This window comes from Musca vetustissima, unplaced genomic scaffold (genome assembly GCF_032173495.1).
Source record: "Musca vetustissima isolate MV318-11 ecotype Yass unplaced genomic scaffold, APGP_CSIRO_Mvet_v1 utg1152, whole genome shotgun sequence".
Classification (NCBI taxonomy): Eukaryota; Metazoa; Arthropoda; class Insecta; order Diptera; family Muscidae; genus Musca; species Musca vetustissima.
The window spans coordinates 48,354-60,320 of NW_026879402.1; the positions used below are offsets into that span (position 1 = coordinate 48,354).

Here is an 11,967-nt window from a genome sequence, read left to right on the forward strand (position 1 = left end):
GTATATACAGCCTCTATGGGGCATGAGGAGTGTTTATGTGTAGTTTGAAGTTCATCTGACAGATGGCGCAATATTAAGTTTTTTTTTTGTTTTTGCACCGTATCTCAAGAACTACTGTACCGATTTTGACCAAACTGAATTTACAGGTTCTAAGGGGCGTTCGTCCAACAGATGGCGCGATATATAGATCCTTTGTGTTTTGCGTGCGTGTGTCGACGTTAAGTATTCCGAAACCGACTCATACATATCCTGTTTTCGTGAAAAGCTCGTGGAAGTCAAACGGAAAAGAATAACTTATCAAATTCAAGTAAAATTAATTTAAATCTTTTTATAAAAATGATGTAAAATTGTATAGTAACTTATCAATTGGGAACGGCGGAACCAATTTGACTAAAAATGTCTTTCTGTTGTCTGTATTTGAAGTGGGAAGGCTTTTATAAAAGAACATTTTGAGAAAAAATCCACGAAAATTTTGCAAAACATATTTTGAAGGAACGACTGAAACGATTTGCCTACCATTATGTGGGACATATACCATAAAGTTCTATACCGACAATTTACGGAGAAGTTTCTTATCCTACATGAAATGCCGAATTAAAGGCAATGTATACGGTATATGTTACTACTTTCAAAGTACATGATATGAAAAATGTTTCCACTGCGAATGACTGTACCAATTTGACTCACATTTTCCTTCGATTGTTTTTTATTGCAGTGGAAGAGTTCTACCAAAGAAAATTTTGAGAAAAACATAAAAAGTCGGAGATTGGAGTAATTGAACCAACACACCTTTTAAAGGACTTATGAATCCTATGTGATCCAAATAGGAATTGTAATTATCTTTTTAGATAAGAGTAGTTAGATCAAACCTTGACCTTCTCCTGAAAAATGTTTGGTAGAATAAACTGAAATACCACACATACTGACATAATTTAATATTTAACAATGAAGGTTAACCGCCATGAGGAAAATATTATGCATATTTTTTGATTATGGAAATTTGACGTACATTTATTGATAAATTGTTTCTGAAATATATTTTCCATGAATTCGTTAATTTTTACCAATTTACCCCATATTAATGCAATTTTGATAAGGCAAAACAAGGTTTGCCGGGTCTGCTAGTATAAATATATATACATATATAGCATATATATATATAGCATCAAAAACATTAGCAACATCAGCAACTGCTAGAAATATGTGTGTACATGGGAATATCCAAAAAGTTAAAGAAACCCGAAATGTTGCATAGAGTTGTCTTTTGTCTGTGGGCATGTCAAGTTCGAAGATGTGCTATATCGGTCCACGTTTAGGCATTGCTCCCATATATGGGTACCCACCAATTTTTGCAATATTTTGAAGTTCGGTTTCATTGTTTTTACATTTTGTGAATGTTGTTTCTGATTTTTGTGGGAAAAAAGTAAACAAAACAACATTAAAGTAATAATAGAAATATGTTCTGGATTTGTATTGGAATTTCTAATTACTGACTCTACAATACTAAATACACAAGACAAATTGCAAGAAAATTGCCGGTACGAGCAATTTTTTTTTTCTTTTCCCGTTGACCCTCTCTCCAACAAACAAAGACTTGCCACAAGTACTTGTCTAATCTAATTTGGGACAAACTTTTGAAGAATTTTGTTTTTAAAAAATCCGCGTTCATATCTTTTTGTAGAAATTCAAATCCGAATATATAGAGAAATGATTTAATTAATAAATCCGCCAAAAATTTAAAGATTTCCATTTACAATTATAATTTAATTACTCCCGAAAAAATCGATAACTTTTCTTGAACAATTCTGATTGGATGGTCTCTTACGGTAGGTATGATTTCCATTTACAATTATAATTTAATTACTCTCGAAAAAATCGATAACTTTTCTTGAACAATTCTGATCGGATGGTCTCGTACGGTAGGTATGATCGTAACGAAGTTTATTGTCGAACTTTGCCCCCTGTGTAAACACACTCGAGAATCATCGAGGGAATGTGTCGCTATATCCAGCGATACGCGAATAGGGTTCAAATTACATATTTATCAAAGAAGATTACTTAACATCTCATTCACTTGGGGTAATTTTTGGCCCCTTTTGGGGTTTTTGCATAGTAAAGTGCATCGGGCTGCATACTTTGGTACTAAAATGAAAGATCAAAAATTCGTAATTATGGTGTATGCAGAAAATGCATGTGCACATATCATTTTCAACGACTACTTGAATTTCATGCTTGCTAATGTTGATCTGATTATATGTTTTGTAATTGCAATGTATTCTTATCAGTTTAATCTATAGATCTTCAAAAATCGTTTAAATCAATTGTAAAAGAATACGACCCGTATTGTTGAAGATTTTGGGAAAACCGCATCCCTTAAATCAAAATTTCCAAAAAAGATTATGGCAATTCAGAAATTAATTTATTTTATTTTCAAATATCCCCATCTTCCTACCAAAACTTTTCCATACTGTTTAATTTTTTAGGACAGCCTCCATATAACTAAAGGTGCTTCTCAAATTTCGTTAATTTGTAGAATTTGGGCAAGTTTTCCAACATAATTGGCAGTAGTATGGCATTTTGAATTCACATTAGCTAACAAATCGTCGTGCTAATAGTCATGGTATAATCTTACCCATTATCTGTTAAATCTTACTACCAAAAAATGTTTCAGGCATAACCCGCCATATCTAAGTTCCCGAACGATTACAGATATTTTAAATGTACACCTCATGGTGAAGCGTATAAAAAAGACGTTTTTACTTGTTTAATTTTCATTTATAATTTCCAATTTTTATTGCTGCTGTAGTCCAAAGCAAAAAATAATATTGACTGATACGCAATCGGGATGTCACAGAAATTTTCAAAGTCTTACATTCCAATTGAGCCAAGTAAAGTATTCGGCTAATGTGGATTGCACATTGTAATATTCATGACAATATTTCACCAAACCTAGATCAAGTTCGAAGATGGGAAATATTAGATCACACCTTCTAACAAATGCACCGTGTATACAACTATTTGATTAAAAACCTGTAAGGAAAGTAGTAAAGTCGGACTGGGCCGACTCTGTGAGACCCTTCGCCATTTTGGGTATATTTTACATATGTATCCTAACAGACGACGCGTTTTTTTTTTATAAATTTGAACCGAAACTTGCCAGAGGCTAATTTATATAACATCAGTACGTTGTGTCAATCGTCCTAGCTATGGATCTTTTCACGAAGCTTAGCAACATCATTCTAGACTTAATTCAGTACCCTATACCAAAATTCGTGCAAATCGAAAGATATATAGGGTCTTTGGTGCACCAATTACCATAAATCGGATGAAAATACATATGGGAGCTATATCTAAATCTGAACCGATTTTCAAGAAACTTGGCAGACATCATTCTCGATCCTATTCATGACTCTGTGCCAATTTCGTGCACATCAAAAGATTTCCAAGGACTTTAGTGGACTATTTACCTAAAATCAAGCGAAGCTATATATCTAAATCTGAACCGATTTTCTCAAAACTTTGGTGCACCATTTACCTTAAATCGGACAAAAATATATATGGGAGCTATATCTAAATTTGAACCGATTTTCCCCCATTTCAATAGGGTTCGTCCTTGGGCCAAACAAATGAGCTGTGCCAAATTTCATCCAATTCGGATAATAAATGCGACCTGTACTTTGTTTACAATTTAACACGGACAGACGGGCGTACATGCATAAATCGACTTAGAAAGTGATTCTATGCATATTCTCAAAAGGAACCATGGGTCTATCTCGATTATTTTTACCTGTAACAAACATATGCACAAAGACATAATACCCTGTACCACAGTGTGGTGAAGGGTATAAAAAACCATATATGTCACATGAAGTGTCCTGTTCAGTCAAAATTTTATATTTGAGAGAATCACACATTTCATGATCTTAATGTCAAAGTAAATGTTTAATTATTCTACTTGAATCATGCCTGATAGGCCTATCCGGTAACTTTAAACAACATTCGAGTAATTTTAAACCTTTGTATGAAAAAATAGAATTACATACCTCGACAATACTGAAACATTTCTATACAAATATTAATCAAAATACAAATTGTCGAAGAAAATTTATTTTGTCTATATTTACTGGAATAGCTGTTGTTTTCTATATATCGAATTGTTGTTCACATTAATAATGAATACCTTCGAAGTGGATTATTATAATGTTTTGAATGTTTCGCGAAATGCTACAAAGGAGGATATTTTAAAGAGCTATCGTAATTTGGCGATCAAACTATTTCCGTTGCGAGATGCCCAAAATATCAGAGATGTCTGCGGCAAAGACCATGAGAATATATTCACACATATGTCACCGTTGCCCTTGAGTCGCCAATGGAAATACATAAATATGGCTTGTGATATTCTTGGTAATAATATTTCTGGAGAACTTCAATGATATTTTTTTGGAAATTTGTGTTTTTTTTTATTTGTAGGAGATGATTTGCGACGCTCAATTTATGATCGGTTTGGAGAATCTGGTTTATTACAAGGCATTTATTTGCCAGATGGTTATTTTCCGCCCTACCAATATCACGGAAACCATATGAAGGTGTACCATACAATCTTCGGTAGCTATTCTCCATATTCACATATTATCGATGCCATAGTCAGCCCAACGCCTCCACAATTTGGCAAAAACGCCAATGGGATCGGAAGCAAAATCAAGGATCCGCCAATTTTCAAACAAATTCTTGTAGAATTGGAGGACGTTTTTAATGGCTGTGTTAAGCTGATGCATGTTTGGCGTGAAGAGTTTGTGGATAAGAATAAATTTCGCACTGAGAAACGCCGGAAGACCCTTACCCTTAGCATACCCCCAGGAGTTACAGCAGGAACTCGTTTCTGTTTCTATGAAGAGGGTGACCGTGCTCCCACCAAAATACCTGCCGACATTATCTTCATCGTAGAGGACATGCCACATAAGCATTTTAAGAGAATAAACCAGCACGACATTATCTATGTCCACGAAATAAATTTGTGTCAGGCGTTGACTGGCTTCCAGTTTATTGTGCAGACCTTGGATAAACGTGACTTGAAAATATCGATATCGGATGTTGTTTATCCTGGATTTCTCAAAAGAGTAATCGGCGAAGGACTGCCAAAGTGCAATGCTTTGGACATTTCGGGAACAGCTGCACCTTGCAACTCTGTTACTAAGGATTATGGCAACCTAATTATTGAATTTAAAAGTATAACTTATAATCGAATTTGAACTATTTGAAATTTAACCTGTTTCTTATTTGAAAAGTTATATTTCCATCGTATCTAACGAAAGAGATGAAACAATTAACAAGGAACTACTTTGCGGAACTTAGCATCAAAGAGAACGAAGAGTCGTCAAAAAATAGTACTTGTTATCAGAAATAAGCAAATTGTACATATTTATTTCCCAGTTGCAGATAAGGCGAATTGTTCATGATATCTATAGAATTCCTTACAACTTTCGATTTGCTGAATTTATTGGAAGAGGAAATCGTTCCATTTCTTCCTTACTTTTTAAGTTCATTTGTGGCTAAAAAATCAGGATTTTTTTAAAACAAAAAAAACTCTTTGCAAAATTTATAGTTTTAGCTTCTACCAACAAACATGTACACTTTTTCATCTTGTTGAAATTGTTGGTTTCTGATATTTCATTGATCGGAACTAAATTGTGCCGTCAATAAAGGAACAAAAATATTAAATAAAAAATTATATTTTAGCTTTTCTTTAAATAAATGAAATAATATTTTCGAGGGCGTAAAACATCCTCCTTTAATTGGGAATTCCATAAAAAAAAGAAAAACATTATTGTTCATGTTTTTATATAAAAGGGTCCTGATCGATTTTACACACCTCATGCTAGAGGGAATTAAATGATAGCCCAGCCTATTTTTAACATCGTTTTTACTTATTTTGTATTTCAAATGTATGTGAGACAAATGGTCCATTTATGGAATGAGGCAAACATGATTTTTTTCGTAAAATGGAAGGAAATCATGGATTCTCCATAATTTTGTCATTCGCGTTGAGCGTATTGTATTCGCGTTGAGCGGATTGTATTTTATAGGATCCCAAATAATATTAACTCGGAATATTTTACATTTTTCCATGGTCCAAATCTTAATTTGCATTAAAAAAATCTTAATTGGAATTAATATTTACCCCTGACAGATGACAGTTTCTGCATTTACAAAACAGTTTTTTTGTTTCAAAACAATTCTTTGTCTGTGTGTATTTTCCGGAATTACATCGTTATTTCCGGAATTACATCGTTAGGAAATAGATAAAAAAAGAATATCAGCTATGTTGGCAGAAAAAATCTCCCAATTTAAAAGAATTTTGAAAATTTTTCTTGTTTCTCATTTTTATTTTTATAAACGTAAACAAATTTGACAACAATTAATTGATTTTCGACAGCATTGCCATATTGAAATTGGTACTGAATTATTCAGTTTGATTTTGTGCATTAAAAATGAGGATAATGTACAAGTTAATTTGAATTAAGGGTGTTAATGCAAATTAAGGCTATCGTCTATCTAGGCTATTACACAGTTGTTTTTGAAATTGAAAAATTATTCTACATACTTTTGATAGCCAGCTAGGTTTTTTTATTAGAAATTAAATATTTTGACAAAAAATGTAGGTAGCAGCTGGCCTTACTGACCTATTATATAGACCTTGCTCTTTTCAATACATCAGTTTTGAACTTTTTGTCAGAAAATCAAAAAAACAAAAAAAAAATAATATTTTTATCATATAAAGTTTCGGTAATGGATTATCCAATTTCTTGTCGTCAAAATAACTGGAGCAGTAAGTCGTTGAAAAATTATTCAACAATAGAATCAATTAGAAGGCATTTAGCCCGAGGCAATTCTAGCTATTTATGCCGTCATCCAGAGGTTCGTATTGATTCCTACAGATTTCTCCTAAGCAACATAACTAAATGTTAAATTTTCATATTATGTTAGTAAGTACATGTGTGTATGTAGGTATTACTCATTTACTCCAAAATCGCATAAAAAATTAGTTTTCTAATTCAAATCATGATTATTCTTCAACTATCTCAGAGTTTGAGATATACTAATTGTAATCATTGACGGAGCAGGAGAGCGCTTCTCCTAAATATCAATATGCAGCAAAATAGAGTTCATCTGGGAGTGGAAAATTCCATTTGAGGACGAAAGCCTTTGGCGAGTGTGTTAAGAATCCCAAAGGGAATATGCTCTTTGGGCAATAATTCAAGTTTTTGAGTTATGGTGTGCCGAATTATTTGTTTTTGCCCTTAAATTCAATTTTTGCATCTATTGCACGTAATATTTCAGTTGACATGTGTTTAGTCAAATCGACTGAGGAATATTTTTATTGTGCCCTTGACCTCGACTCCTGTGTGTATATTAAAATTGTCATTCCCATAATGTATTTACATATGTATATTCTTGATCAGAATAAAATTCTATGTCGAATTATCTTTTTTCGTCCATCTGTTTGCCCGTCTGTTAAAATCACGGACAGGGGTAGTAATATTTAAGATAGCACTGAAATTTTGACAGATATTGCTAGTAATTCTATGGTATTTGGTAATTCAATATTGTAATGTAATCGAGATAGATAGATGGTTCCTTTTGAGAATATGTATAAAATCACTTTCTGAGTCGATTTATGCATGTCCGTCGGCCCGTCCATGTATTTTTATGAGCAATGTCCAGGACGTATTTATGATCCAATTTGGATGACATTTGGCACAGAGGCCCAAGGACGAACCGTATTGAAATTGGTTGAAAATTGATTCAGATTTTGATGACACCTATATAGTGTCATCCGATTTTATGTGAATGGTGCAGCAAACTGTCATATTTTGTCCGATTGAGACACAGCGTACTGAATTAGATCCAGGTTGATGTATGCGAAGTTTTGTCGAAATCGGTTCAGATTTAGATATAGTTCCCAAGTATAGTTTCGTCCGATGGTAAATGGTTTGCCACATTCCCAATAGTTTTCCAATTCAGACAAAATGTTGCACAGCGTACGGAATTAAGTCCAGATTGACTTGTCAAGGTAGCCCTCATATAACAGTACCCCAATATTTAAGGTTTAAAATTGCATTTTAAAGACACATTTCAGGCGTTATGTCTTAAATACAAAAACAAAAAACAATATTTTTTTGACTTTCCGCCAAAAATCGTTTGGAAGATAGAAAACACGATCTCAGTTCGTTATTTCAATATAGGCTAGATGCCCAACTTTCATCGTTTTGATTAGCGTCGGTTTTTTTAAAGCTGGAAATTAGCGTTGTTGTTATTTCAAGTTGCGTCTATCCTGTGATGGCCATTTTTCGCATTTGTAGTGCTATCATTTTTCAACAAAATCTTTATATACATTTGTATGTCAAAAACAATATTTTTAGAAGAACACTCAACACTCACGCCAAACAAAACCTTTTGATCGGCCATACTTACATACTCATGTAGTCCAAAATTATCCAGCTTTCTTTAAATTATAGCTAAGAGCAATTATACGAGTGTTTCTACACGAACTAATCGATAAACAACCGGAGAATATCTATGAATTTTCAGCGGCGCTTTTTAATTGCAACAATTCGCCCCTGTTGGTCACCAAGGTAGTGTTTTCATCTTAACGTGATTTGTTGACAACCACTACCCAGTGAAGGGATTTTGTTTTGTTTTCTTTCGCTTTCAGATAAACAAACAACTGGATTTGGCCAATAAAAAACTGAAGAGAAGCCAATGGTCCGAATACGATATTGAGAACAAATTTTCCGAGATGACGTCAACACATTCTCTGCTGTCGAGAACCTCTATTTCTCCCGACATTGATGCTATATTGCGTTACGCCATGGTGCTAAGAGATGTAAATTAACACACAGAAGCGCGTCGCTCACTCGTAGTAAAGCGATAGTTTTTTTTTCATTTTTTTTCGCATTTCAAAATTAACAAAAAACGTGAATCTAAGAATAATCGCGTAAATTTTATATTGAGTTTACATGATATTAACAAAGCACAACACAAAGCATCAGTATCGAATGTAAACAATTTCCAAAAAATCACATTAAATAAATGGATGTTAGTAGGACTAATACCCAAATCAAAGGACAATATTAAAAAAAAAAAATAATTACATATTATTTTAAAAATACATTGTCTTAATGGAAGTTAATTTATTACAGATAATTCCGGCTAAACTCATTTTTGAATAAGTATTAAAAATACTATATACTAAATCGAAAATTTGTATAAATATTCTTAAACAATGTATATTAAATTTGTCATTCCCTTTGCAACACCTCGAAATATTCACCACAGATATAGTGGTGTATATATTTATGATCAGAACAAAATCCTATGCCGATTCAATATGGCCCCCATTAGAGCAGTACCTCCCATCCTTCGGTATTTTAAGGTGTTTGGGTACGCTTTTCTATTTGAATGTATTGAGATACTTTGCCAAAACCCCAACTATATATAGCATACCTCATACCAGTCGTACTTACCAAAAAACGACAAAAATTTTATATAAATTGCTATTTTTACAATAAAATGTGTTTTTTATTATTAAATTATTGTTCGCATGTGTACATTGTTGATCGATCGTAAGCTTCGTGTAGGCGTTTTTTCTTCAGTATTGTTGAATATTTTCTAAATTAATCAGCTGTTTGGTGTAAAATGCTACAGAACAAATGCCACAAAACATCAACTAAAATCGCACTTGTTTTATTGTTCATTTTAGTATCAAATGAAATCGTTTTCCACACAAATCTTCTATTCCATTCTCATTTATGTTATTTTACCATTTTGAAATGCCGTTGTATTTTGTTCACACAAATGCCTCACTTTGGCGTAAAATGGCATTTGGAGACTATCTATTCCAATTATTTGTGTTCACAATAAATCGGCGTTTTTATTCAAATGCAATATCTTCTGGGCGAAGGATACAATGGCCGATGCAGGCTGTGTTGCAGCCAAGTCACAAAAAACGAAACATTGATTATCACGACTGCCAGCCGGTCGAGCTACAAATCCAAATATTGTCTTGTTCACGGCGCGATTTAAGCCCTCATCATTTGCCAGCACTGTGTAGAATCGATTGTCTGGATCAACGGCAATGTAGGAAATGGAGTTGGTAGTATAATGTCGTCGGAAGAAAAGCCGTCTCTTGTTATCTGTCAGCGTGATTCCATTTTGCGTTACTTTAAAATGCACCTCGATAGGATTATGTGTGGCCGACTGGGCGTACATTTCGTGAACTGCACGACGCAAAGCCTCATCGCCTGTTAGGGATTCCGTGTTCATGCTGAAAATGAGTAGCACATTGCATGCCGCACCCTGTTGTAGCAATTGTTTCTGCCTCTGGATCATGTCACGATCCGCTTCGGATAGCATTATATCTTGGTTGGGTATGACAAGTTTGCAGGGCAATGCCAGCTGGTTAATGGAGTGCTGATATACTAGGGCCGATAGTGATGTGAATGCAGGCTCATTAACACATCCCTTGAGACGAACGCCTCGCGTAGTGGGCTCCAGAAGAAAATGTCGAACCAATACATCACTATTAGGAGTATTTTCGGCTACCGACACCCCCTGTGGAGGTTTGGCGACACGCAACACCAATCCAAATGCCCCTTTATAAGTGGTAGAATTGCGTATGATGAAAGTACCAGGTTCGGCATGTCGTAGAAGTGACACGGCCTCCTCCCTTGTCATGTGTGGTTTGTACCAAAATTCGGAAGAATCCCTAGCAAATTTCACCAAGTGAGGGGCAACATCGTGATGAACTTCCGCATGCTTTTTCTCTTTAGATTTAGACGGGATAATCGAGGGTAAAGCTGGCAATTTCAGTGGCGAACGTTTCTTTTCACTCGCTTTATTCGTAAATGAATTGGTACGTGGAAGAATTGGTGATGCCGGGGCAGACAACTGGTATGGACTTACACAGCGATCTTCCAATGTAGATTTCGTAGATACAGGAAAGGCGGGGGTTTCGGGTCTCTTGGCTTCGACGAGTGCGAGCGACGGTTCACATCTGCTGGGGGCCTCCACAATGGCATTTGACGGTGTTGTCTGGTCAACGGAAGCATTTTCATCGGGTAAATCTATGGTTTCCACAAGTTTGACAACCTCACGGCAGGTATTCTCAGCTACGGAAGACGTTTGAACTTTTTGTGCCTCAGACATTTGCAGTAATGCACTCTTGTTCAATTTCTCTTGTAGCTCATCTAAGTCTTTTTGGATGGACGCGTTCTGTGCTTCTTTCAATGCCAAGTTCTGTTCTCTAAGTGACTGTTCCTGACGTTCTCTTAGCATTTCTTCAAATTCCTGACGTGATGGCGTTTTTCGTAGAACCGGTCTGGAGGGAGAAACGCTAGGACGAGCGGTCTTCCTTTGAGCCGTTGGGCTTGGCGGTAACGATGTTGGTGTTGGTGCCTTATTGAATGTTTTCGGTGTATCCGGAATATCGTCCAGTGACACATGATTCAAATCGCTTTTCTTAAAGCCCTTGGGAAGTTTTCCATACGTAAAGGGTCTTGCATGTTCACGCGCATGATAGGGAATCTCATTTTCCGTCTCATCGGTGTCTGACGAAGCGAAACTATATTGTTTTCGATCATTATCATTTAAATATGGATTTCGCGAATTTTCAAATGTGGTCATTTTAATTTTATACCCAAATTTATTGTTGTTGTGTTTTTTTTTTATTTTTTGTGGACGGATATGAATTAATTTCGTTCTAAAATAGCACTAGACAGCAGTGCTTCTCGCGATATACTAACGCAATTGGAACACACATTCGCCTGCCATCTGTTTTGCTCATATTGCCATTTAGCGAAATGAGAGCGACGCCACTTGAATAAGTTCGGTGCGTAAATATAAATATATAAATATAGAGGTTTGTGAGTATGTTTATTCATACTCTCAGTGTTTTCATTGTACTACCTA

General features: G+C 34.9%; 3 protein-coding genes across 3 annotated transcripts; 2 read left to right on the forward strand and 1 right to left on the reverse strand.

Moving 5' to 3' along the window:
* Nucleotides 1–4,172: 4,172 nt before the first annotated feature.
* Nucleotides 4,173–5,404, forward strand: LOC133324298 (dnaJ homolog subfamily B member 13). Its single transcript, XM_061533144.1, has 3 exons — nt 4,173–4,404; nt 4,471–5,226; nt 5,286–5,404. Exons 1-3 carry the CDS (start codon nt 4,173–4,175, stop codon nt 5,402–5,404), a joined length of 1,107 nt encoding a protein of 368 aa, XP_061389128.1.
* A 1,382-nt stretch (nt 5,405–6,786) lies between these two features.
* LOC133324299 (uncharacterized) lies at nt 6,787–8,893 on the forward strand. The gene is made up of 3 exons (XM_061533145.1): nt 6,787–6,915; nt 8,517–8,633; nt 8,714–8,893. Exons 1-3 carry the CDS (start codon nt 6,787–6,789, stop codon nt 8,891–8,893), a joined length of 426 nt encoding a protein of 141 aa, XP_061389129.1.
* Nucleotides 8,894–9,909: 1,016 nt separating this feature from the next.
* On the reverse strand, nt 9,910–11,709 carry LOC133324300 (tensin-1-like). Its single transcript, XM_061533146.1, has one exon. It carries the CDS (start codon nt 11,680–11,682, stop codon nt 9,913–9,915), a length of 1,770 nt encoding a protein of 589 aa, XP_061389130.1. The 5' UTR covers nt 11,683–11,709; the 3' UTR covers nt 9,910–9,912.
* Nucleotides 11,710–11,967: the final 258 nt, after the last annotated feature.